At 45.7% G+C, this 27500-nt stretch overlaps 3 protein-coding genes across 6 annotated transcripts in view; 1 reads left to right on the top strand and 2 right to left on the bottom strand.

Annotated features, from left to right (window-relative positions):
• LOC146295193 (triple functional domain protein) overlaps positions 1-9029 on the bottom strand; it is a 55569-nt gene extending 46540 nt beyond the window's left edge. The window contains exons 1-2 of one of the 3 annotated variants that reach the window (XM_084695963.1): positions 8758-9029; positions 218-268 (exon numbers count right to left, since the gene is read on the bottom strand). In XM_084695963.1, coding sequence (XP_084552089.1) covers positions 218-268; positions 8758-8827 — 121 coding nt within the window. In that variant the 5' untranslated portion in view covers positions 8828-9029. Of the gene's footprint in view, positions 1-217; positions 269-3790; positions 3900-8757 lie in introns of those variants that run through there. The other 2 variants (XM_084695965.1, XM_084695964.1) reach the window with 2 other exon arrangements.
• Positions 9030-13699: 4670 nt separating this feature from the next.
• On the top strand, positions 13700-15577 carry cfap90 (cilia and flagella associated protein 90). Of its 2 annotated transcripts, none has more exons than XM_084695951.1 (3): positions 13700-13909; positions 14119-14235; positions 15124-15577. In XM_084695951.1, the coding sequence occupies exons 1-3, from the start codon at positions 13793-13795 to the stop codon at positions 15301-15303; spliced, it is 414 nt and encodes a 137-aa protein (XP_084552077.1). In that variant the 5' UTR covers positions 13700-13792; the 3' UTR covers positions 15304-15577. The 2 variants fall into 2 exon arrangements, with proteins under 2 accessions (XP_084552077.1, XP_084552076.1); XM_084695950.1 differs by having other exon boundaries at positions 14113-14235.
• adcy2b (adenylate cyclase 2b (brain)) overlaps positions 15436-27500 on the bottom strand; it is a 32696-nt gene continuing 20631 nt past the window's right edge. The window contains exons 12-25 of the mRNA XM_084695949.1: positions 27124-27204; positions 26948-27017; positions 26641-26738; positions 25920-26004; positions 23880-24020; positions 23557-23673; positions 21686-21870; positions 21193-21277; positions 18223-18381; positions 17763-17909; positions 17547-17654; positions 17339-17453; positions 17097-17221; positions 15436-16890 (exon numbers count right to left, since the gene is read on the bottom strand). Coding sequence (XP_084552075.1) covers positions 16738-16890; positions 17097-17221; positions 17339-17453; positions 17547-17654; positions 17763-17909; positions 18223-18381; positions 21193-21277; positions 21686-21870; positions 23557-23673; positions 23880-24020; positions 25920-26004; positions 26641-26738; positions 26948-27017; positions 27124-27204 — 1669 coding nt within the window. The 3' untranslated portion in view covers positions 15436-16737. The remainder of the gene's footprint in view (positions 16891-17096; positions 17222-17338; positions 17454-17546; positions 17655-17762; positions 17910-18222; positions 18382-21192; positions 21278-21685; positions 21871-23556; positions 23674-23879; positions 24021-25919; positions 26005-26640; positions 26739-26947; positions 27018-27123; positions 27205-27500) is intronic.

The following is a 27500-nucleotide window of genomic DNA, read 5'->3' as shown; positions in this document are numbered from 1 at the left end:
TGAGAGGGCAGGTGAGAGATGGAGATGCCGACGACGAAAAGGAGAAACAGCGCCCTCGTTTGTCTTGCCCAATCCGGGGCCTGTCGACACCCAGGAGACAGGCGACAGGACGGACGTGGCCACGATGAAGGCAGCTGAGAAGAGTGAGGAACCAAACCACAGAACCGCAAAAACAAGGTGTGTGTGTGTGCACGCGAAAGCAGAGACTTCTCCTTACCTGCTATCTGACTCGACACATCTCCTTTTGGCTCTTTCGGGAGGGAACAATCTGGAGAGAGAGAGAAAAAGGAGAGAAACGGGAAACTAGTTATCACTTCCTCCTCCTGTATGGCTCTCTGGAGCAGACATTGTGTGTTCCGGCCTGGCAAAGCATTCTGGTCCAACATGACTGGACCAGAAGCAGGAAACACGATACCCCCTTTAGCTGCAGCAAGCCTATGTGCGCTAACTCATGACTTGCCCGGTCTATGAGGCTATCCCATGACGTTAGGCTAATTGGGCTAGGGTTCTCATACGGCGTCGGGTACAATATTGCCATTGACACTAAAGAGGCCGCCGGTGCTCCTGGGAGGATTGAAAACGTTCCCGGGGATCATCTGCTGTCAACACGTCAACAAGCCTGGTTGACTCACTAGCACATGCTCCCGGTGACACACACGCTTCCTGTTTACGCAGTGACCTCACAGCTGAGCAGTGGGTGATTGGATAGAATGGCGGGCTATGACACAGACCCAGATGCCCACACAGGCGCGCGCACGCACACGGACACACAAACATACAGACAACAACAACAACAGTGGGCACCTCTGAATAATGGTATGTGCCTCACGTGCATTCTCGATGAAATCGAGGGAGAGAGAGAGAGAGTACAGAGGGGGAGAGGTAGAAAGTGAAAAAGATAGATAAGGAAAGAGTGAGGAGAGGTGGAGAGAGAGAGGGAGAGAGATAGCTCGAGAAACGGGGGGGGGGGGGGGGGGGAGATGGAAAGATCGATAAGGACAGAGGGGCAGAGGTGGAAAGAGAGAGATAGATATTTAAAGACGTAGTGGAGAGGGAAACAGAGTGGGGAGACCAAACAGAAACATATTTGACATATTTGCAATACCATAGAGCTGCCTCTGCACGACAGTGTAGGGAGACCCAGATGCTGTCACACCGCCGACACTACCTAGTGGAAGCTCCTGGCTGACGTTATAACTCGATGGCCAACAGAGCTATGAACACACAAGAACCGGCTAGGCGCAAACACACACACACACCCACCCTAAAACTCATATACTTCATGCCTCCTGACTGCCCCCCCCTCCAAACAAACAAACACACACCTCACCCTCAGTAAACAGGAGTCCTTCTGTAGAAGGATGCAGACTTCTCTCTCCCTTCACCTTCCTCTACCTCTTTCCCGATCCCTCACTCCGTCTGGCGCCCTCACCCTCCCTCTCCCCCTCCATCTCGTCCTCTCCCCTCCTCTGTCTCTGCATGAGCACTAGACCACCCTACATGAGAGGCCCCATTTCCCCTTCTGAACCTTCTCGGCAGGCACGCTCATCGCTTGAGTCACACACACACAGGCCCTCAACTTAACATGCCTTTTGTCTTCCTCACACACACACACACACACGCGCGTTTGTAACGTGTCACACAGGCCTAGAAGACTTGAGTCATTTGAACACTCATCTCCGGGTGGGCCGGTTAGAATCCCATCACCTGGACGAGCAGTCCCGAGAAAGTTCCGGAGCTGCCTCCACTCTCCCGCTGTCCCCCCTCAAGACTCTCTTTCCTCTCGTTCTGGTTTGCCGTGAACTTGTGTCACAGATACAAGCAGTGCGAGGGAGAGAGAGGGAGAGAGAGAAGGAGAGGGACAGAGTGAGACAGCACTTGCAGACACAGGAGACCAAGAGAGAAAGAGCACAATGGTCTTTCAGGACCTGTCCCAGTTTGGCCAGCCTGTTTCTTCCCGGTCTCTTTCTCTGTTCTCAGTCTCTCTCTCTCTCTCTCCCACTGCTCTCTCTTTGTCTCTCTATCCTTTTTAAAATAGGAACAGGAACAGATATTCTCGCCCCTATCCATTAGCCATGACGGTCAGCGGCTCAATCGATCATTATTTATCGTTAGGATGATCTGCATCAGCACGATCAAATGCTTGGTGGGGAGAAGACTGAAGAGTAACCGAGGCCTTCAACTCATTAGCCCTCTTCTTTTGAGGCCCTCTATCTACCTCCCTTTCTCTTTCCGTCTGCAATGTTTCCCTACCTCCTTAGTGAAGGGGTGGGCGGAGGAGGGGGTTATCTTATCTCTCAGAAGAAACATGAAACCATTCAACAGCTCAGTTGTTTCGTTTATGGACATATTACTGCAATGAGTGAAAGGATCCCCCCCCCCCCCCCAGCTACGCTAACCTCTCACCTCGCCTCCACGCGCCCGCTTCCCCCCTCCGTTTTATCCCTGCCTCCCTCCCTCTTTCCCAGCCAGTCGGGCCTAATAGCTGGGGCCCAAATCCTCCCCAAGCCCACACCAATTAGCCCACACCAATTAGCGATCACGCCAGAGAAATAACTGTGCACGGGTTGAGCAGGGAGGGAGCAAGAGGGAGGGAGGGGAAATGGGACAAGCCTCTTTTTAAAACACATGGAGGGGCGAGAGAGCACGGTGTGTGTGTGTCTGTCTGTCTGTCACACCGATTACGTGCCAGTGGATACTACTGATACCCTGAATATTGCATGTGAAGTTAGCCTTGGTTCTGGGAAGAGCTTCCCTGACAGACACAGCCTCAGTGAAAGCAGACGCATCTACTTTTCCCCGACAAAGGAACACTTGACACGACATAGCTGCATGCTTAGTCTTTATGTAGCACTTCCCCGGGGTCAAGTCGGGGTTGTGCGACCACTGGACATGTTGTGGAGAGAGAGAGAGAGAGAGAGAGACAAAAAAAAGAGAGACAAAAAAAGAAAGAGAGAGAAAAAACCCATCCTGTTATCCTGAGTCCCATCAGTCTCTCCTTCTCTCCTAATGACTAATTAGACGGCAGTCTTGGTGGTTGAGCTCACCTGGGCACTGGTACAGTGCCTCTATGCAGGCCAGTATCAGGGCTACAGGAACTAGCTCGGAACACTCTCCATTTCAGCCTTTGTCCGCTGGCCCATATCCTTATCGGTGTTTTGGCTGGCTGGTGACTCACGACCAAGCCAAAGGGGTGTACGTGTGTGTGTGTGTGTGTGTGTGTGAGAGACACCATCAAGATCCTGTAGAGGAGGTGTGTACACTCCGACCCCACTCCTGAACACTGACCATGTCTGCCGGGACAGCGGTGTTACCATGGCAACAGGCGAACAGGCGGCCCGGCCTCTTGGATAGAGCAGCGTTCAAGAGAAACATCCCTCTTTGAACACTTATTTGAACACTCTGACATTTCGCGTCACCTCCTCTCCATTTTATTCTGTCTGATGAGCTTTATTGGCATGAAAAAAAGGCACGTTTATTCCCAAAGCATCCGTCAGAAACACACACACCCCCCAACACACACACAGTTGCAATGTGTGCGTTTACTTGCACGGTCAAACATTTTGCAGCATTACTCATTAACACACACACAGACACACACAGTTATCCTAGTTAGATTAGAACAGGTCAGTGTGAAATCCAATGAAATCCCACCGCTAAAAACAGCTAATGCTGTTAGTCACCATACACGTATATATCAACAAACCGCTTTCCCGCTTCTCTCTCAACATAACGCTATTAGCGTTAGCATAACCACATAAAAGCACATCACACCATATTTGGTCCTGACCTTACTTTCTTCTCCTCTTGTGATGCTGTTTCTCTGCTCTCTCCCTCGGAGTCTGCCTGTGTCTCTATGTCAGCTTCTCTCTTTCTCCGTTTCAGCCTGTCTCTCTCTCTTTCTCTCTCTGTTAGCCTGTCACTCTCTCTCTCTCTCTCTCTCTGGCTGAGGGAAAATGCCCTATATTGTGTAGAAGGGGAGAACTCATCCTTGTGGATGCTTTAAGTTAGACATATGTTCTTTCTTTCTTTACAAGTTGATTTGTTCTAGTGTCTTTCGTTTAGTTTTGACTTTGTTTTTATATCTTGCTGGGCTCTATGGCTGATGTTTTATGGAGCATATTGTAATGTCCAGCCCACCATTAAGGGACCAATAAAGGTGTGTTAAAACTCTAACTCTCTTTCTCTCTCTGGCTCTCTTTCTCTGTCTGTATGTCTCTGTCTGTCTGTCTCTCTCTCTCTGTCTGTTTGTCTGTCTGTTTCTCTCTCTGTCTGGCTGTCTCTCTCTCTGGCTCTCTGTCTGTCTGTCTGTCTCTCTCTCTCTGTTTGTCTGTCTGTTTCTCTCTCTGTCTGGCTGTCTCTCTCTCTGGCTCTCTCTCTCTGTCTGTCTGTCTCTTTCTCTGTCTGTTTGTCTGTCTGTTTCTCTCTCTGTCTGGCTGTCTCTCTCTCTGGCTCTCTCTCTCTGTCTGTCTGTCTGTCTCTCTCTCTGTCTGTTTGTCTGTCTGTTTCTCTCTTTGTCTGGCTGTCTCTCTCTCTGGCTCTCTCTCTCTGTCTGTCTGTCTCTCTGTCTGGCTGGGTGTCTCTCTGGGCAAGATCACGGGGCAACTCAACTTCATTGCATCAAAAGATCTCCATCGTCTCCTTCCTTCAGCTTCTCCACCCCTCACATCTGTCTCCATCTAAAAAATGTCTCTCCTTACACGCCTCTCTCTACCTGAAGACGGAAAAAGAAAAAAAGAGGGGGGCGAAAAAACAGAATGGACGAAAGAGAGGAAGAGACAGGAGATGGTGAGGGGGGGAGAGTACCTGCAGACTGGGGAGGAGATGGACAGAATGACCTTCTACCTCCAACATTAAACAGACAACGAAAGACACAGGGGAAAAGGAGAAGAAAAACAATTGCACAACAGTGAAGGAGTGGCTGTGTGCATGTGGTGTGTGTAGGTGTGTGCGTGTGTGTGTGTGAGAGAAGAGCACTGACTGTAGGGTGAACCCCCTGTGCTAACCACATGATGTCTGAGTGCCAGATAGATTTAGCCTGAGCCTCTCAAAATCCAAGACTAAACACACACTCACTCTCTCTCTCGCTCCCTCTCAACTTCTCGTCCACTAGAAAAGGCATATTAGAGTAGGATCCAAGAAACAGCCATCGCCTCCAGCTCTGGGTTAAACTGTGGTCCTGGACAGGTCCTGTAGATGTAGTGTGCTTCCAGGTTAATATACCCTCGACGCAACAGTATGTTTGGGGGGGTGGGGGCAATTCCAGTTACTACAGTCTAATAAGATGTGTACTGGCATGCTATACCCTGGCAGCGTGCTTGCATGCTATGGGCCTTTTACGGATGACTTGAACAAATTGAATCCCAGCCAACTTGCGGCCCCTTCTGAAGCCTCCAGCCTGCTCTCTCGGTGGTTGTGAATTGGCAGGTCTTCCAGAGGAAGCCTATGTTGAGGGGGGCCTGTATCAGTCATCTCCATCTAGGGATCAATAGCCATTAGTGTGACCTGGCCTAGCCGGCCTGCAGACAGACATGCACACCACCGGCCAAGCAGTCTGGCTCAATGGGCCTGAGTCAGAACTCTGGCTCTGGATCGGGTTACACGCACGCACACACACACACACACACACGTTGGGAGGGGAGGAGAGACCATTTAGACAGAAAGGAAGTCTGGCCAAGCCAACTCTAGAGCTGGACGCCATGTTGTTGCCTTGCAGCATTCCATTCATCCATTCATGAGTGTCTTTGGATCGCAGGTCCTCCCTCTGACGGTTTGTTTTCCCGACTGTCATTGGTCCACGCTGAACTGAGACCACCAACATGGCGGTCGGGGAAATGTTTAATGATGGCTGCATGTCATTGCTGGTGTTTTCGGATTGAAGCCACTGCGGCCAAATCTCCTCACCACGCCAGGCAAATTACCCACAGCACAATTGCCAAATTCTTTTCACCAACAAAAACAAAAGACAACAACAAAAAAAGAAGAGATGCAGAGAGAACACAGTGATGATCTGGACTGTGACCAATCTCTGTCATAAGTGAGGCCCAGGCCTATGTTTACTGTGCTGGCTTGTAAATGTGAGGATGAACAAGTCACTACAGAGCTCTCCATTCCTGTGTTAGGCCCGACAGAGAAGTAGAGAGAAGGAGGTGTGTATGTGTGTGTGTGTGTGTGTGGGGGAGTGGGGGGGGGGGGGGTGGCAGAGGAACACAGACAGGGGGAGAGTGTGAGGTGAAGACAGAGCCAGAGAAAAAGTAGAAGAAAAAAGACGAAAAGGAGAGAGAAAAGCATAGCCTGTGGCTAAACCCAATCCAAGCTGAGCGTGTTTTAACACGATAGGGAGCTCAGCTGGGAGGAAGTCAACAGGACAAAAAGAGAAGGGGCTCAATTATCACTAGTGTGCGACTCCACTTACCTTCGAGTACTCCTGCCTGCTGTTGTAGGAACAACATACTACACAGAGACTTCTAGCAGCAAACACTTAGCATAGCATCCATGTTGACTGGTTCTCCACTGTGGTAATGCCTGTGTCACTGCGGTCTATTTCTGTGGTGGCGCAGACCTGAGACAGGGGACTAAATGAGGCCAGGGTCTGCTCTGATCATTCATATTATGATCAAACTGCCCTTGTCAATCACAGTTCTGTCACCCACCGTGACAACAGGGCATCCATCCTCTTTCCAGGAGGGGGGGGGCAGGGGGCGACAATGCAGCAATATCCCTAATAGTCCAGCACCAGTACCCATGCCTCAAACCAACTCATTAGAAAATATCCAATGTGGAACTATGCTATGACCATTAAAGAAAATGGACACATATGAGCCCATTATGTTTTCTATGGTTGGGTATGGCTTCTTAAGAGTTCTAGTGGTTGAGGTCCATAGATTGTGACTTGAGAGCTTCCGCAGAAGGAGCTACGCAGAAGTAGGCCATCACAGATGACCTGGCCTCGGCTGCAGAAATGATGCGGACATAGCACTTCCTCCTGGGTTATGATCTCGACTGAGGCCCCAGGCTAGGCCAGTGGAGATGAAGCAGGAGGGGGGGGGGGATCTCTAGAGAAGCCTTCTTTCCCCAATACCTCTCCTGTCTCTACCCTGAAGTGAAGTATCTGGTAACCCTGACCCTTATTCACTGTCAGGATGCTCAACTAACGTTACCAAATCAACTAATCTTTTCCTGACTTCTGCTAGGCTAACATTTACATGAACAGAGAAATCAACTGATTTATCAAAAGGGGTTTATGTTTCAATGCAAAATAATCTATCAAGTTATAATGCACTGAATGATCTCTTCCTAACTGCTATTCGGAATATTATGGATGAATGGTTTCAATTAGGCTAGATATGCAAAGTAAAATGCAAGCATTTCTTTCTACTAGTCCATGCATTATGCCTTGATGGAGGGAGCACGTAATTCTCACACGAAAGAAGGGCCAATATCGTTGCATGGAAAATGCAGTAAAACATAATTCACTTAATGTGTCGATAGTATATTAATAAATGTATATTTTATCACCACTAGCTTAGCACTGCTCAGCATAATGCACCGAATATTTCGTGTAGAACATACCATTGGACCACATTAGCTTGCGAAAAAGCACACTACTAGCTGTTAATGCTAAAGCAATCCTGTGATGTGCACACCCAGCCAGCGATGCATGCCACGACATGGTATTATTTACATAGTAGGCTATGGTTTATTTGGTTAACAATTACTACCCATAACTGCAATTCGAGAAACTGATCAAATCATATTTGTTCCATTAATTTTAACTAAGCGTGCATCCTGACAGTGGGAAGAAGACTGAACTAACATGATTTTCGTTAGTTAGCAGTAGCTTGCTGGCTTGGTAGTCCATTTGGGATGGCTAAATCTTTTCTCCTCGTTTGGGTAGCTGATGCTGCCCCGCGGCGCATCCCTAAGAATCACGATCAAATGAGCTACCTTGGTGGACTTTGTACTGTCTTTTCCAACGAAATAATACGTATTTACCGTTCTGAATACCTAACAAGGGTACTACAACGTGCACACTGTAAAATTACCACACTGGCTTAGACTTGATCAAAACAAAGTCGTGTGGAGATAAAAGAAGGTTAACAGCTCAATAACTGCTATTCGATTGAGCCCATCCAACCTCGTAGTCTGAGTTGGTCATGTGACGACTCACCACCCATTGCAAACCAAAACGAATGCCTTACTCCCTAGTCTTTAGCGTGAGCTAGCTAACTTGGTTGTGGTAACATTGCACATTTATCTGTCGTTTATAAATGAGGAGCAGTTATTTTACGGAATATGACGATCGATTGTAGACACGCTAATAGTCCGTATATAGATTCAAAGGAATGGTTTTGAGTGTTAAATACAGCAATGCATTGTGGCTAACAACTGCTAGCTTCCAGATTTATGGTTGGCTACCAAGCGTCGTGATTGCCAGACTTAAAATGACTAGCTAGCTAATGCTAAATAGCAGAGCTAGCTAGTTACAGATTGACTGTCTTATGTATAAATGCTCGATGGCTTACACCTAACTATTATTTTCGCATAATAACCCACTGACTTATTTGAGATCCATTGTCATGTGCCACCAACACTGACGACAGTAGTCAAAATGTTTAGATAGGGAAAAAATATTCCCCACCCTGCTGTATGGTTGGATAGACTGCCAGTATGGAACAATGTCCCTCACGCTGCCTGACGGGAGCGGCTCTCTTTACCCTGCTCCGTCCGATTGTACCCTCTCGTTTTTGGGCTTACCAGTCTTAAAGAACGCCGTTATGTCGGCAGCGTCCTTTGACGGGTCCTCCGCTCCTTCCCCAGAGCTCATGGTTGCCAACCTGGAATGGGAGCCAAATTCCCAATGTAGATCTGTATTCCTCTCAGTGTGTCAGGACGATCAATATTTGTTCTGTCCAAGTAAAATCGTCAGCAAAGACACACGAACGGATAGAATCTCTCCTACATGTAAGAGCCATCAGCAAACCTCCATCTTGGGTAATACAAATGAACAGCCGGCCGCCGGTGCTTCCTCCGAGAGGAACCGAAAGGAGAGTAGCTGTAGACAGGAGGGGGCAGTGGGGCACGGGAGGGGCTGGGTCGCTGTTCGGTGAATCTCCGTAAACGCTCGGAAACGAGTAGCCTAGGTAATCATGAAATGACAAACACGTTAAGTTTTTGTTAAGTGTATGGGTCCGACAATTAGTCCGACATAGGTAGTTTGGATTGAGATTTTTTTTTAAACGTCAGAATGTGTCATTCTTATGTTCAGAATCAGCTATTTTCAGTTTAAACAAAATATAGCTATTCATGTAGATAGGCCTAACAACAATATAGCCTTCTAATCATCGATATAATACTTATATTAGGCTATTTGAGACATTAACCACTGCTATGCCTTGAGAGGTGAGCAAAAAAAAACAAAAAAACTGTAGATAATAACTGGTCCTCAAACGATGTTTATTATTCTACATCAGGGGGGAAGCTATTGAACCGTGTCTATTTTACACTATATTTATTCAGGATGCAAAAATATACTTGGTCAATAGTGAGACCCAAGAGAAGTTTTGGAAATTAGTCTTTGAGTTCTCCGAGGCTATATAATTTGGAGTAACCCGCATGTGACTGTGAATTTCATTGGCTTTATAGTGCCCTCTATAGGACTATATTAGAATTGAATGGCGACAAAACGTACATTATGAACTAACAAAGATTTGCTCACAGATACACAACAGCAAACTGTAGCATGTGAATTGCTCATTTTTAACCATTCGAAATCTCTAATGTTTTGAATTTGTGTGTATACTGTAAGTAGCTGTCTGATGTCTCTCTTGGGGGTTGATTATTCTCGTTAGAGGCCAGAGGATAGATCTGCCTCACAGAGAAAATGACACACGCAAGAGAGAGAGTTCTGGCCAACATGGAGTTGTCCCCAAACTAGGACCTAAGTGGTGATTTAATTAATTTGTAGATTGGTTGGTGGCATTATAATGGCCACTATAAATGGAACTCAAAATGCAAATTTGACCTTTTAGTGTAATAGATTAATCAGGAAGGTTTGATCGAGGCGGCTAAAGGAACTGTATTAAAGTCTATTATTCCCTGTGCATATTTGCTGTCAAAATGTCCTCAGTTTGATCACTTAATTTCTATTCTAGGACATTTTGGAGCAGCATGTATACCTATAATTCTTGACATTTATCCTAATGGATGTATATTACATTCAACATGTAGAGACTAAATTAGAAAAAGACCAAAGATATAATGAATACTAATGAATGGATTGTAATTAATACCAGTCTTACTGGGTTATGGCATCCAATCAATGAGAGAAAGTCAAACCTTGCCATTCTTTGTCCACCATATACAGTTGAAACCAGAAGTTTACATACACTGCAAAAAGACACAACACTTTTTTTCTCACTGTCTAAAGTTAAATCAGACTAAACTTCTCCTGTTTCAGGTCCGTTAGGATTACCAAAATGATTTAACTTTTGCTAAATGTCACAGTAACGAGAAAGAGAATATTTTAGAGAATTTGTAATTACTTCAAGGTCAAAAGTTTATATACACCTAAAGAACTATGTCTTTAAACAATGTGGGAAAGCCCAGATTATGATGTCATGGCTTTTGAAGCTCCTGATAGGTTAACTGACAACATGTGAGTTAATTAAAGGCACACCTGGGGATGTATTTTAAGGCCACACCTCAAACACTCTGCCTTCTTGTTTGAAATCATGGGGAAGTCACAAGAAATCAGCCAAGAAATCAGGGAGAGAATCATGGAGGTCTGGTTCATCCTTGGGTGCAATTTCCAGATGCTTGAAGGTGCCACATTCATCTGTGCAAACAATTATACGCAAGTATAAACATGGGAATGTCCGCCCATCCCACCGCTCAGGAAGGAGTCGGGCTCTGTGTCCCAGAGATGAACGTGTTTTGGTCCAACATGTGCAAATCAAACCCAGAACAAAAGCTAAAGACCTTGTGAAGCTGGAAAGAAAGTGTCATTATCCACAGTAAAACGAGTACTGCACTGACATGGGCTGAAAGGCTACTCAGCAAGAAGGAAGACATTACTCTTCAAGAAACATAAAAAAGCCAGATTACAGTGTGTTAAAAGACACCAAGACAAAGACCTTAACTTCTGGAGACATGTCCTGTGGTCTGATAAAACCAAAGTGGAGCTGTTTGGCCATAATGACCACCGTTACATTTGGAGGAAAAAGGGGGAAGCTTGTAAACCTGAAAACACCATCCCAACTGTGAAGCGTGGAGGTGGCAGCATCATGTTGTGGGGCTGTTTTCCTGCAGTAGGAACTGGAGCTCTTCATAAAATAGACGCCATCATGACGAAAGAACATTACCTGGATATATTAAGGCAACATCTCAGGACATCAGACAGGAAGCTAAAACACGGGCGCAAATGGTAGTGTCTTGGAGTGGCCATCCCAAAGCCTTGACCTGAATCCCATCAAATGTGTGGGCAGATCTGAAAAGACGTGTGCGAGCGAGGCGGCCAACAAACCTGACTTGGTTACAGCAGTTCTGTCAGGAGGAATGGGCCAGGATTCCAGCAGAGTACTGTAAGAAGCTTGTGGAAGGATACCCAAAACGTTTGACCCAAGTCATGCAGTTCAAAGGCAATGCTACTAAATACTAAAGAACTGTATGTAAACTTTTGACCTTGAAGAAAGTAATGAAAAATTCACAAAAATATTATTTCTCATTATTGTGACATTTGGTAAAAGTTAAATAATTTTGGTAATACTAACTGACCTGAAACAGGAGAGGTTTAGTCTGATTTAACTTCAGACAGTGAGGAAAAAGTATTTTTGCACAGTGTATGTAAACTTATGGTTTCAACTATGTTGTCACATTGATTTGGACTGACTGTCAACAACAAACACCTTTGCCACAATTCAACAGATGTTTTTGTTTGGCAAGAACAAGCTGCTGGACATTAAAACGGCTCTAAAGGTCTACAGGATATTATAGCCAGCAGAGGGCAGCCTAACCACAGCTAGGACAACCTTCTTCCAGAGCAGCACCTTCTCATTCAATCACTGTTTTAAGATATTGTAAACATCTGTTGTAATGCAGGTCAAAGTTAATGGTACAACGGAATGTGTTTTTATAAAAGCTCTTTGTCCTTGTCTCTCATGTGCAATCCTCTGCTCTCTTCCTCTCTCTGTTCACCATGTCACACCAAATAAATTGATGGTCTTGACAGCAGAGGACTGGATGACCTGCATGCACCCCCAGGTATCTCATCCCCACAGAGACACTAACGAAATATCAATACCTAACTCTCAAATGTCAGGCTCTTAACTGAATTAGGCCTACCACTGGGTTCAAGATGACAAACAAACATCCAAACGAATGAAAGCAAACAGTTCCTGCTTCTCTCACTTTGTCTCCCGCACCCTCTTTACTTTAACCATTTCATCCTATTCCATCTAAAGTTTGTCTTAATCTCTCTTTACATATTGTGTATGTGCTGTGTTTCACAAACTTCTAGGTTAGGTTGAGCTCAAGATCGCTTGTCTAGGCTGAACGTTATGGTCTCAAGGGGTTTAGTTGCATGGAAGTTCATCTTTGTTCCATTGCCAGTTCTTTATTCACAAACGAAAAAGGATAGACGTGTCCTTCAAAATACAATATAGCTGCCTTCTGGACTGTCCTTCCCACACCAGTGGGAATTTTTCTCTGTCTCTCAATACCAAAAGTCTGCATTATACTGTGGTTCTGGCATGCTCACAGCTCAGTGTGGGGTGTTTTTTATAGGCCTTTCTCCTGCTGTTCCTCTGTAATTATGTGGTGGCAGAAAAAAACAAAACAGCAGGTGATGAAGGGAGGGAGAGAATGGAGGGGGGAATGAACGCGCACGCACACACGCACACGGTTGTCAGACTCAGTCCCACCAGCGGCCCACTGAAAAGAGAGTGACAGCGTGGGTAATAGTATCGATGTAGCTCTGGGAAATCTATGCTATCCTTCAGGGCCTGGCCATGGGAACAGCGACACAACTAATGATTCTACAGAGGGTTTGAAAACATGACTGTGACAGTATGGACAGCTCAGCTTGCACCCATAGGCCCAGCACTGTGTGTGCGTGTGTGTGCGTGTGTGTGCGTGTGTGTGTGTGTGTGTGAGAGAGAGACAGAGAGTATACAATGCACCTGCATTCAATTGCGATCTCTGGTATTTCATTGTCCTCCTGCTTGTTTATTTTTTTTATGGGCCTGGACACCTCTGAAAGATAATGGAGTGGATGAGAGGGTTGGATTGGGCAGATGAATCACTACAAAGGCTTACAATTTAAATCATTCACACAGCTCAGGAACAGCGAAAGAGGACTAGTGCAATCAAAGTGGAGTTGTCAACACTGACATATCAGGGAAAAGCAATCAGAGAGAATATGTATGGGAGCACCCTCTCCATTACTCTGTTTATTGCAGTGTTGCCCACTAAAGTGATTAGGGCTAAAGAAGAGTATCTGAAGGTCACGGGTGTTATTCAAGCAAATGAGTTACCGACATAAACATGGTTTCCAGAAACGGTTTCAAAGATTCTCAATAAGTTTCTCAATAAGTTTCTCAACAAGTTTCTTAACAAGTTTCTCAATAAGCAAGTCTACAGTCATGTCATGAATGCGGTAGTAGGTCTAACACAGCTGCTTTCGTATCATAGCAACCACAGACGCCACAGTTAGTTCTATTTCCACACAACATTAGTGCTAGAGCTAGCTACACTGCTGTCAACGTAATTAATCATTAACCGTTTATTTGACAAAATGGATGTTTACCAAGAGGCAAAAACAAAACCCATTTCGATTGTATCCGTGTATAGTTACATCCCATCAAGAAGAGCAGAGTCAAAAGAAACAACCTACTTTAATTGTGAATCCAAGGTACAGTATGCAGTATTCGATATTGCGTAACTAGCTACTGTAGTTCTATCCAGCTAGACGACAGTAGCGGATGTGATAGAAAATCCGTTAGGCCTATTCAAACCTTAGTTTCTAAGTGTCAATGTGTCTTAATTTAAGATTATGATTAAATTCGTGTACAACCATTATAGTAGACCCTTCTACAGTACAATCTGTTTACACAGTCACAGGCCCAAGAGATCACTGCGTACGACCGCTTGTACCGGTGGACTGAGGGCTATGATAACAAACTGCACCGGGACGACAGACAACACTTCAAAGGCAGAGGGTTGGACTTTTACAGTGAGGTATTACAGTAGTATTAAGTTTACAGAATGACGAATTGGCCATAACTTCCGTGCAGGTTTGCATTACCTTTATTGTAGTTCAGGTGCAGGCACTTGCTTTACACTTATTCAAACTATTCAGTTATTGGCAGACTGTGGCCGTTTCCTAAACATGGATTAAGCCTTTAAATAAGAGCAAAATTCTATGAAGATCTCCATTGAAAAGGTTTATACTCTAGGACTGGGCATAATCCATGTCGGGGAAACTTGGCCTATGTGTTTTAGAAGGTCTTTCTGTGCCCCGAGCAAAACATCAATACCATCTTTTAAGTTAACAAACAACATCATGCAATATACATAAGCCTTAGCTTGTGTGAGGAGGAGCCAGAACTTCAGGAGCAGACAGGTGAGTAGGTGCATACTGTGGGAGTTAACAGCTGTAACTAGCAGATGGATGTCAGGGTTTGCCAATGGGGATTGTTAACACTAATTCAGGTGGACTACCTTGCCTGACGACTGGAAGTAGGCTAAGCCAGTGTAATTATACTTGTCAGAAGGGGACCAGCTAAAAGTGAGTTTCTGGGTCACTGAAAGGGAAGAAGGGAGATAAACAAGTAGGCACATGCGTAGCTCAGGCTTTAATTACAGATAATTGTTACCTCTGCCAGGGTAATGCTGGGGTGAATGACAGCTCATAACTGTGAACAGGGGGTGGGGAGGGGGATTCATCTGGATTAAATCCCAACCCAATATGATATTGAAGACATCTATATATTCTCAGGTTTGAAAGATGTAATCTAAAAAAAGAAAGTGTTCATCTGGGGTGTGTGCTGACAGAAATGGAAGGATATTATCCACGCCCCCCCTCCCGTCCTCTTCCTCTCCTCTCTGTCTCTGTCTGGCTCTCAGGAATCCACCAGACCAGCGCCGGTGCGGTCTTCCTCAGAGTATGGAAGGCGTTTGCCCCCTTCCCTCTACAAACCAGGCAGACAATATGCCCGTGTGGAACTCATACGAGCCGCATTCTTCAGGAAAAATGGGATCTCTCGATCAGTGGAGGAGGGTTATGGATCAGTTGTGCCCGTTTAAAACTCACCTCTTCCATGGGAAGTCCATATGTTGATGTAGTCAGTGGGATCATTCGGAGGAGAGCATGTGTTAGTCAAAGCTTACGTGCGACGGAGTGTAAAGTTCAATGTTAATGGGAGAAAGATAGGACCATTTAAAGCACTATAAATGATGTTTATTTTATTACAAAGTATATGATCTAATATTTATTTAAAAGAATGCCGAAACATGCAGGAATTGTAAATGACATTTGGCCTATATGTTTCTAACAAATACAGTACTCTATAAAACCTTCTCCCTGTGTTGAAACTTGGAGCTATTCACAGTCGTCCACAAAGGCACCAGGACACAGACTCATAGAACATCAATTTATATACAAATGTTTAATGGATACGAAAGGTTTAATGGCATCAAAACATTCAGATGAGTTCCCGTTGATTTCATGTTCATAAAAAAGTCCAAGTTTTCCTTGAAATCTTCTGCTTTCCTCCCACGGCTCGTTGAGTGAGAAAGACACACAGCATCACAGCTATAAATATCATTCGAGTTTGGCAAACTATCGTCTTTGTTGGCACTGGACACTATGACCATAACTATTCTAATTTCCATTTTGAATCAAATGGAACAGGCTTTTGTTGCCAACAAGGCAGCAATAAACATTCTGATGTGCTCACTCACCCTGCAGATCTATACGGCTCTGCACTGCACCACTCGGGCAGCTAATGAACTCGCACAGTCTCGACTGCATGGGTGGCCCACTGCAGACTTTAAGAGCTGCAGAGTTAACTGGCTTGAGCTATTTGGTCTTTGCTCCTCATAGTGACACATTGCAAAGTATGAACACCACTAATAAGAGTGCGGCTGGGCACTTCTGCTCTACTGTGGGCAGCGAGGGAGAGAGGATGCTGCTCTACTGTGGGCAGCGAGGGAGAGAGGATGCTGCTCTACTGTGGGCAGCGAGGGAGAGAGGATGCTGCTCTACAGTGGGCAGCGAGGGAGAGAGGATGCTGCTCTACTGTGGGCAGCGAGGGAGAGAGGATGCTGCTCTACTGTGGGCAGCGAGGGAGAGAGGATGCTGCTCTACTGTGGGCAGCGAGGGAGAGAGGATGCTGCTCTACTGTGGGCAGCGAGGGAGAGAGGATGCTGCTCTACTGTGGGCAGCGAGGGAGAGAGGATGCTGCTCTACTGTGGGCAGCGAGGGAGAGAGGATGCTGCTCTACTGTGGGCAGCGAGGGAGAGAGGATGCTGGATGTACAGCAGCTGGCCACCTGTCTCTGAAGGCTCCGATGATGCGGTGGCCTTTTGAAGCCAAGACAGCCTGTCGAAGGTGGATCAGATGTACAGCCTAGCGCGTGAGTTTACATTGTCAAGTGTGTGCGTGTGTACGTGTCTGCATGGTGTATGTTGATCTGGTGTGAATGTCTGTGTGTCCGTGTGTGTGCGTCAGCCACACGTTCAAGGCATCACAGTCCCCTGGGACAGAGACCTGGTCATCTCTGTATGAACAAAATAGGTCTTAAGCTCTCCCTTGCCCTTCACGTTGATGATGCCTCGACACGAACACATGTACCCCAGCGTCGACAAGATGCGACTTGTCTCCTCCGTTACCTGTAGGCCAAAGAAGCAAAGGTGGGAGATGTTGTTTTCTACATCACCCACTAAAAGGCAGACAACAGTACATCCAAACGCTAGTGTGCCAGTGTGGGGTTACTTGATAATTGCTTGAGAAAATGAAATGAGATGTCTCACACCTGGTGAAGGCAGAAGGGGTTTGTCACAAGGAAGAGACAGAGTGACTGACATCTTGATCCTACCTGTATTTTCCCCAGTACCCCTGTGCTCTCCATCCTACTGGCTACATTCACACTGTTCCCCCAGATGTCATACTGAGGTTTCTGAGCGCCGATCACCCCCGCAATCACCGGCCCGTGGTTGATTCCTGAGCAGGAAGAAGGAGAGAAGGTTAATTCATTGCTTCCTTTCATCTCTCACACAAATGCAGAAACACTGGACTCCCAGATCTTATCCCATACACAGACACCCCTTCTTTCCTTACCGACTCTAAGTCTGAAATCGTTAAAGGAATGTCTGTTTATGACATCCAGCTTTCCAACCAGGGCAAACGCAAACTCCACCATGGTGCCGATGTGCATGTACTGTCTGTCGTGCTCCTGAGAAAACAGAGACAGATCCAAAATCAATAAGGCAAAACGTGAATTCAGATGTTGGCGTGTGACCAGCTTTCCACATTGTGCGCCTCGTACCTGTGTGTATTCAGGTCCCGGCGTTGCGTTCAGGCCGGTGGCGGCCATATAGGTGCTGCCAATGGTCTTGATCTTCTCCACGCCGCTGAACTTGGGCTTGGACAACAGCTGGATGCACGCAGAACATCACAGGGTATGAAAAGACATGTCGTATACTCCTAAAGCTAAACACAGGTCATACACGTGCCGTGGGGACAGCAGGATTGAACACGGCACCTCGTCAAAGTCGGCTATGATCTCATTGAGCAGGCGGAGACACTCTAAGCCCTCCTTGTTGACGTCCGACTCGGTGTAGAACTCTTTGAAGTCAGGGATGGACGCAAACATCACACACACCGACTCGTAGGACTGATGGTACAGGTCCTGTCGAGAGAGCAAGAACGTATCCACAGGTCAACGCTGTTTGGGGCTCTGCAGTTTCTTGTTCCAGGTTCTAGTGCTTGAGGTCGCGTTATCGTTCATCTCAGCTGAGATGTGGTCACTTTGTACCGTGCTTCGTAAATACAGATCATCTCCTTGACTCTGACCACCGAAATACTGTTAGAACCATCCACTTTTATTCCTTGATTTTCTGCTGTTCCTTTGACATGCACTATGTGTACGCCACTTTGGTTGAAAGCGTCTGCTAAATTAATAAAAAAGTAATGTAGTGCTTTTAGCCACTGTGGTGACTTACCTCGTTTTTCCAGTTCCGTCCCAGAAAGTGTTCTGCAACATGGGCCGGTAGAACGTTCTCCAATAGAACCCTGTTAAGATTCTCCATGGTCTCAATCTCCTCGCACTCCCTCTTGAACTTGTCTCTCCAGAGGAAGTCTAACCTACAGTAATATTCATTCTGTTAAAGGAGGACAAAGTAAAAAAGATACCGTTGTCATTTGAACCCTGCAGTGGACCCTGGAAAAGGACTGAGTAGTGGTTTTAAGCAAAGTTGGAAAGCCAAAACGACTGAACAGTTCAGTTTGATAATTCATTAGTAAATTACGACATTTCTTTGTTATATCAGGCAAGGAGTGGCATTTGTTTTTAAGCACCAAGCAAGTCAATTAAAATGGGATTAACTGTAATGCTGTTTAATTCATTCCGGCACAATCAAAGCTCTATGGAATGGTGAAAGCATACTTCTTCATATTGTAGGTAGGTCATGAAGTTATACAAAACAACTGGTTTTGTTTCCTTTGGAAAGTCATCGCTTTCCTCAGGCTGAATCCTGTCTGCTCTCCCTCCACCTTATATTCCCTGAAATGTGATGATTTGGACAATTCTTTATGTAATCGTTTCTCACAGCCTTCGCTCTTCATGTCGAAGATTGAAGGTTCAAAACATCTTGAGCTAAATCAAACTGACTGACCTCATGAAGAGTACTTGGTATTCATGGGAAAACCTACTTCCTAATAAGAAGACAACAGAAAATCACAATGCACTTTGCTCACATAGCTCTAGGAAATGGTAAGCAGGCAGCCTGTTTTGCATAAAAGATAGGCTGGTTGTTCATTGGTTATTCATGCCGAGGGAGATTCTAAACACATCTAAATATGTCATCTATGGAGGTCAAAGCACTACAGGAGTTGGTGTGTGTACGTGTGTGTTACATGGAATTAAGCTAGATTCAACTGGACTCTATAGATCACACTACCTCTAAGTCAGAGCTCCTGGCTACCTGTGGGCTGGTGCCTGCAAATGTGTGTGTGTGCCTGGGAGAGTGTGTGTGTGTGTGTGCCTGTGAGAGTGTGTGTGTGCCTGTGAGAGTGTGTGTGTGCCTGTGAGAGTGTGTGTCTGTGTGTGTGTGTTAGTTTCACGCGTCGCCCATCAGTATGTAGTGCTGTGCTCATAGCAAGCTTTTTGTGTCCAGTGGGCTAATGATGCTATGGTCCCCAAGCCTAAGGAGACTGAAGGACCTATTCTGGAATGATGAAGTAGACCTAAAAAGGCCGGTCAGGGCTATTATTTCCTATAATTTTGTGAGGGAAAAGTGTTTGGTAAAACATTCAAATATTTGAGCCAAACCAATTGTAGAAACACCTGCTGTTTGGAAAATACATTCCCCAGGGATTAATTACCCCAGTGTTGGCTTATATACTGCTACCTCATAGCTGCCTCTTTCTACAAATACTGACCTGCTCCATCTCAACACACCCAATTAGTACGCAGAGAAAATGGGTTACTGCATAGCTGCTTAACTTATAATAAACAGCACTACAGTTATACTTCCACACATGCCTGGAATATCTATAACAAACTTTTTTAATGAGTTGCTTGTCGATGATAAAAGATTTATACTTTTCCACAAACTTTTGGAACCCTACAAAATCTGCAGCTCCAAACGGCCCCACAAACATAACAAGCTCCCCCCCACCCCTGCTGACACACACACCTGGTGTGTCACCTGATAATGGTGACCCAGTATTCTAACACTGGGTACAGTTTGAGTCTGCATTCACGTCCGAGGGGACCCCAATCCTGGCCTGCACATCTGCTTCTGGACAGGCTTGATGGATGATACCCAGAAGATATTCTCTCTCTCTCTCTCTTTCTCTCTCTCTCTCTCTCTCTCTCTCTCTCTCTCTCTCTCTCTCTCTCTCTCTCTCGCTCTCTCGCTCTCTCTCTCCTCTTTATCTCTTTCTCTATCGCTCTCTCTTTTCCCCCACCCCCTTCTGCCCCTCTTCACTTCTTTCGTTCTGTTTCTCTGTCCTCCGTGTCCGTGTATCTGTGTCAGCGGACGTTGGTTCACTCTAAGTAGGCCTGTTTGGCCAGATGGAGAGTGGAGTAGAGTGGGGAGAACAGCAGTATGAGTGGCCTGGTTGGTCTAGCTGCTCAGCTGGAGGGAGGCATGGGAGGGCTACATGCATTAAACATCATGATGTGTCTGTTAAAAGTATGCTAGGCGTTGGAATGTCAAAGCTGATGGAACCTAGATGGAGTTATCAACCAAGCCTCTGCAGCACTTACAACATAGGGACGTAGAAAGGAGTATGTGTGTCTGGGTGTGTGTGTGTCTGGGTGTGTGTGTGCCTGTGTGTGTTGCATACACACACAAACAATGCTGGGTGGAAAACCACCCAAATTGGGCGGTTGGTAAAACCCAACACACGCTGGGTTAGTCTAACTGGGTTAGTCTAACCCATCAAGTTGGGTGGATCATATAACCTAAATATTGGTTCATAGTGACCATAATGATGTCATTTGACCTCATGAATGGATCATTTAATACATAACAGTTAAATCCGCAAACATTTGATTTCAATAAACTGTACATAAAATAACTTGGATGTGTATGCCTAATCCAAAGTAGTTCAAACAATTGCATGCATGGTTGCACATCAATTATCATTTGCCCCTGCCGATGCACGTGGTCCCTGCTGTAATGGAGAGCAGTCATAAAGACCACTCGTTGCCAAAATGAAGTTCAAATGCCACATGTAAACCAGCGGCTGGTTTAAAGTGAGGTACCAGGTGATATGGTAGTAGAAGAGAGGATGAGGCCAAGCTGCGTTGTTTCAACTGCAGTGTCACCGAGAGTGATCCAGCCACTGACCCAGCGGCTGGGCTGCACAAAAACAACCACAGAAAGAACCCAACAAAATGACCCAATAGGCTCAACTACCCAGCATTCTTTGGTGTACATGTTTCTAACATGGAGGAGACTAACCTGCCTGGCTAACACCAGGAGAGTGATGAAAAAAATAAAGAGAGACACAGAACCCATGGTCTTCAGGTCTTTCAGAACCCCAGGCCTAGGAGAGAAAGACAGAAAGGAAGAAAGAAAGAAAGAAAGAAAGAAAGAAAGAAAAAGTCAATCAGCTCTGTCCTCAGCTGTGGAACTCACAGAAGATGGAATAACCTCATCAGTATGGAACAAAAGTGTCCAGAGTTGGTTCTCACCATCTGTCACTCACATCTGAAAAATCAATTCTACTCTATCAACACCAAGCTCAATATCTCTGTCTGCCAATCATAATCCTTATAACAATTACCCCAGCAACCAAGAGCTCCATACCAGACGCATGATTGACGGCTCAAAGGAATATTGCTTCCACAGTCAGACATTTCTCTAAAGACTATGCCTCATGGTCTATCATTTCATTCATGAAGGAATAGAGAGACATATCGTATGTTTGAGTGGTGTGTGTGCGCGTGTGTACCTATCAATAGTCTGTGTTCGGTACAGTGCAGTACTATATCCATCCAGCAGGGGGGCATGCGTCTGGAGGATTATGACATTGTAGATCACCACGGCAACAAGCATAACCACCATCTTCAGCTCGTAGTTTATCCTTAGAAACACAGAGCATGACACCAAGCCCAGGATGCAACAGTAGATGAAATACTGGAAAGAAAGAAAGAGGGAGACAAAGAGAAAGAGTGATTCACCTCCGAACAGACACTGATTCGACCTATGTAAACGACTAATGAACAGTGGCCCACATTCAAGGCTATAGGGCATCATTAAACTTCAGGCGAAACATTCAAAGGTGAAGGCATAAGCAGAAAGCCTCTGTTCTCAAATCTGTTGACCATGCATCACTTTATGTATGCACTGGTGAGCCGTTACATCAGTTCCTGATAGCTGAACGCTGCTGAAAAACATCACACACAGCATACGTATTACCCAGTGGAATCTACAGGCCTGCATCTGCTAAGTTTAACATCTTGTAACAAAAAAAAAGAAAACAGGCATCATACCTGACCAATAGGAGCAGGGCTGTTAAACACACTGAGGGAAACACTAATGGTCTCTAAACTATTACATTTAGCAGACGCTCTCATCCAGAGCGACTTACAGTAAGTACAGGGACATTCCCCCGAGGCGTGAAGTGCCTTGCCCAAGGACACAACGTCATTTTTTGGCACGGCCGGGAATCAAACTGGCGACCTTCAGATTGCTAGCCCGATTCCCTTACCGCTCAGCCACCCGACTCCCTCCTCTCTTAGATAACTGTGATAAAGAAAGCCAAGCCGAGATGAGCCATAGTGAAGGGAACTGACAAGGAAAAGGACAAAGGCCCTGACAGAACCAGGAGAAAAACTTCAGGCCTCGACATCCTTATACGTGAAGATAACGATTAAATATTAATGTTTCTATTCCAACCAGACAGGCAGTCTGTGTCCACCAGTCTGGGCTTCGTGGCACATGATAAAACCGGTTCCACTTCTGTTATATAGTGTATAAATTTGAGGACAGACGTGTTTTTGTTTTCAACACAGAGACCATGCTGTTCCAGATGTGTGATGAATCCATTGGGAATTAATATTGCGTGGGAGCTTGTCGCGCGAGACTGCAGAAAAATTGCAGTGGCTGTTTTGTCAGATTAAAAACTAGTCTAAGAAAAAACAGGACCCTGGTAATTGGCCACATAATGGATATCATTTTCTATCCAATGTAGCAAATATTCATATTCCAGACCTTTCTGCAGCCCTTGTCACATCTCAAACTGTTGCCTGTCATTGGAAATGTATTGTGACATTGAACTGGGCCTGTTCATGCATGGTAGCTCTGACACAGTCTTATGTGCCTAAAAACAATTAAAAACACATCAAAAGAACCCTAGACAGAGTTCATAACAAAGAATCTGGACGACCAGCATGGATGCCCTTCTCAGTGGAGGACCAGATGTCTGTGCACATCGCAGGGCACTAAAGACACAATGCAAACATCGCTAAGGCTGCTTTGATTGGATTCTGTCCAGGGAGACTTCCAAAGGTGTCAGTGTCACAATGACAGATTCACACCAGCACTGCCTCTGTGTTGGCATTGGTTCAGCAGCCACTGCTGTTGAGGACATTATTTCACTCACATATCACACTGTAACTAACTGGCAATCAAATTCAACCTGAGCCAGCAGCCGTCCACTCAAACAGATGAAATAACCGTTGCAAATTCATTAGGATATATTTGGAAAGCAAAATGATAGGAGACTCTGTGATGACTTTGACCTCAAATAAGAGAAACACACATGGACATTGTCTTGTTGTTTTTTTGCACTCTGAGGTCTTTGTGTCCTGGTGTACTCACAGGTAGGTAGAACTTGTCTCCATCGTGGAGGGTGGCAGGGCTGTAGGAGCTGAGCACACTGTCGTTGGATATGTTCACTGGTGGTGGGGTGGTCAGGATGTCGTCTTCGAGGAAAAACTGATTTGAGAAGAGACACTGCAAATGTCATCTTTTTCACACACAGACACACAAACACACTTCACCTATAAGCTACATTCCAAAAGGTTTATCATGGTTTCCGAGGAAGAGTTCTGGAAACGATATCACAGGGGTTAAGGTTATGGGCAGAAGTTGCTCTTCTGAAGTAAATACCAGTCACACCAGTCCGGGAGATGTTTGCTCACCATATTGAAGACAGCCATAACCAGTATGAGGGCAGTGGTTGTCATGGTGAGGACCAATCGCAGCCAGGGTTTGTTGGCGATGATGATGCGTGAGGAAGTGGGGAGCCAGGGAACAGAGCAGGAGGATCCCTTACCTCCCTGCTAAGAGAAAGGAAGAGTGAGAGAGGAAGAGAGAGAGAGAGAGAGAGAGAGAGAGAGAGAGAGAGGAAGAGAAAGAGGAAGAGAGAGAGAGAGAGGGTTGAGAAAGACACACCAGAAATGACCCAGAGAGGTAGATAGATGGAGAGAAATAGAGTAAGTGCTTGTGCGGTTACCTAATGCAATCAAACAGATTAAGCCTGCCCTTTTGAAGACACCTTGTTGACAGTCAAACCACAGATCTGCACCAAAGTTGTATAGAGCATCAGTGGTTGACAAGGAGCTGCCATGTTGTGCTAACAACTCCCTGTGAAGCGTCCTTCAAGCTCAGTGCTCTACCATCTGGTCGCCTTACAGCCAAAAGGCTTCAGTCGCACGACCATGTCATTCAGCACAACGCTTCCCCTCTCTTTTATCCCGATCGTCACAGGATTATATGTCAGATTATTACATTTTCCAAGATACAGGTATGGCCTCATTAACAATGGAATAGGGTGAGCCTTGGAGTTTGGAAAGTGCCCCCCTCCACACACTGTTACATACACAGAAACACACATTTACAAAGAAATGATTAAAGGGGTGATTAAAGTCAATGCTAATGTGATGAATGCTCATATTCCAGTGCTAGTGTGATTCTCAGCATCTATACCCTGCTGAGACAGGTGTGACTGCAATTCCATTGTAATTAAGCGTGACCTTGTTACCATGAAGTCTTCATCTCTTTTTTTCTCATGCTGTCTCTCTCTCTCTCTCTCTCTCTCTCTCTCTCTCTCTCTCTCTCTCTCTCTCTCTCTCTCTCTCTCTCTCTCTCTCTCTCTCACGTTTAGTTTTTTTCCCCTTGTTTGCTCTCCTTTTCTTTCCTTCCTTCTCTGTCTCTGTTTCTTTCACTCTAGGGCTCTCTTTCTTTTTCTCTATGTCTGTTTCTGTCAAGCCAACACACTGAACATGGTTTCTGGGTCAGTGAGTTACACACCCAAAGTCATTACTGACAAGGAAATTAATTAGAAGTGACCCACTTTCAAGGAAACACGTCCTTGCCAGGGATGAGAGAGGGGAGGGATCTGGTGCGAGAGTCAAAGAGTCAAAGAATACAGACCCAAACAAGGCTCTGACATGGTGAGTGCTTCAAAAAAAGAACACAATCTGAGAGACAGTGAGAGGGAGGCGAGAGACGAGAGAAGTAGAGAAAGGAGAACTGCTGTGAGATGTCTCGTAATGTCCTTGGGAGGACTACAGTTTCTTACCAAGGGCCAGCAGGCTTCTGAATAAACATTGATATGGACATTGATACACTGTCGACACTCACACTAGTCACTTTACATGCCGTCACTTCAACTACTGGTTGCACAATCAGCAATATTGCACTAATTGTATCCTAGTATAGGTTAGTATAGGTTATAAGGTTATTATAGGATATTGTGTGTATTATGGGTTTAGTATACTGTATTGTTTATTATTTTGTATATTTAGGAGGTTTATTATATTCTATTTGAGCTCATCATAGTTGTAACCAATGATCTGAGTATTTACATGTCATGTTATGCCAGGTTGCTTTGCGTTGTGTTGTCCAAAGTATTTCAGTGCCCAGTCTGACCCTGTGTTGTTCTGTGCATCTGACAAGAAAAGACTTGAACTTGAGAACAGCCTCCTCTCAGACTGAGTGCTTTCACAGTCTGAATGAAGAAACTCACAATGGGGCTCTGGGTAAAGGAGGTTTAGACAAGGACAAGCCGGAGCAGACCATTTGCTCTGGCCCCTTTCAGCCGGGCATGCTCCGTTTCAGGGACACTGAACTCCACTTGGAGCTGTGCTTCCTGCATGACGTTGCTGACCAATCCTTAGCAATCCTGACCATGGTAACCGTGGTAACCGGGGTAACCATGGTAACGATGGGTAACTCACCAAAATATGACCAGAGAAGCAGATGACCAGAATCAGAGCCAGGATGAGAAAAGCCATCCCAAAGGAGATCCCCAGCACTGCCGTCCTGCAACACACACACACACACACACACGTACACACATACATACTCCTGAATCAGACCTTTCAAAGCAGTAATGGCATGATATACTCCTTCTGGAACTATCCTCGGACAGCTTTGAGGAAGCACTCATCGGAAATTAGGAGTTTGGGCTGAAGTTTATGCTTTCAGCGGAAAAACATTTCAATGCACCCCGCGGCATTGATTTAAGCGTGTCGTAAAAGCGGTGATGTCATGTCTAAATGGGGGGAGACATTGGGGAAAAGTGTGTAAGAAAATCAATGGAGCTTTCAGGCAGGGCATATTCTTTTGGCTCTTCTCAACACTACAGGAGTGAGCCCCATGGATCCACTCTGTCCATACAGAAGACATGGCCTGGTCCTAGACCCTCACACACAAAGTGTCTCAATCATTACACACAGTATCATTAACAGACCCGAAAACAAGTCCTTTTCACGTCTGCTCATCATGATTTGCCTTCAGCAGCTCGGCCCCCTCTATATTTTCATTCTTTCAATCTCCCTCTTATTTTTCTCACGCTTATCATTTTACTCCCAGGCCCGATCGATGTGAGATTCAATCGATAGGCCGTTTTCCAGGTGAGCACACTGGCTGTGCTAGCTTATTAGCTGACAGGCTTACTTGGGCAGAACCAGGATTTGGACCATGAAGATGCAGCAGAAGATCAAACAGGCGCAGGTGATGTAGTACTTGAAGGCAGGAAGAGTGGTGGCTCTGTACTGTGGACACAAACACCAGCCGGGTCAACACGAGACCAGCTGGCCAAAAGATTCCTGGCTGACTGTTTTAGAACAAAGGATGGGGCGTTTGTGTGTTGTGAATGTGAATGATGGGCCATTTGTCTCATTGGTATCGTGCAGATGATTTGTCACGATTTCCCCTGTCCGGAGCACCGTGCCGATGTGTCACGGCTCAGCATCCTACGCACCTCTTTCTCTAAGGCCTTGTTGTGGAAGAAGAGAGAGATTCTCTGGATGTCCTCCGACTTGAGCCACTGCCTGGGGAGGGGCACGGACAGTCACAGTGAAGGATGGCGAGACGTTCGAAGACGTTCGAAGTGAGGTGTGTCTGTGTGTGTGTGTTCGTGGGGTGGGCAGCACTGACTTTTGGGAGTTGATACCGTCGATGGTTCGGATCATCCTCTCGTTCAGCTCCTCTTCAAACCTCCTCCTCTGAGATTTGGTCCTGGACACACACACACACACACGCACGTTCTTATTAGCATCCTGACCCGTGAACCTGACAACCCTCAATACATAGATCTCTATGTATCTATTCAGGCCGTGGACAATGTGTCTAAGCACATTCAGGAGGGTGTTCCCATCCTGTTTCCGGGGGGGCTGTCCTCCTTCGGGTATTAGTTCTGACGTCTCACCAGCCGGGACTAACCTCATTCAGCTTGTCACTCAGCAAACAGTTCTATCAGGAGCATTAGATTAGCGCCGGAGCAAAGACCTACAGGATGGAAGCCCTCCAGGAAT

Source organism: Hypomesus nipponensis, chromosome 4 (assembly GCF_054491055.1).
Source record: "Hypomesus nipponensis isolate SF chromosome 4, ASM5449105v1, whole genome shotgun sequence".
Classification (NCBI taxonomy): Eukaryota; Metazoa; Chordata; class Actinopteri; order Osmeriformes; family Osmeridae; genus Hypomesus; species Hypomesus nipponensis.
The sequence above is the reverse complement of the archived record's forward strand: the minus strand, read 5'-3'. Positions and strand labels throughout refer to the sequence as shown.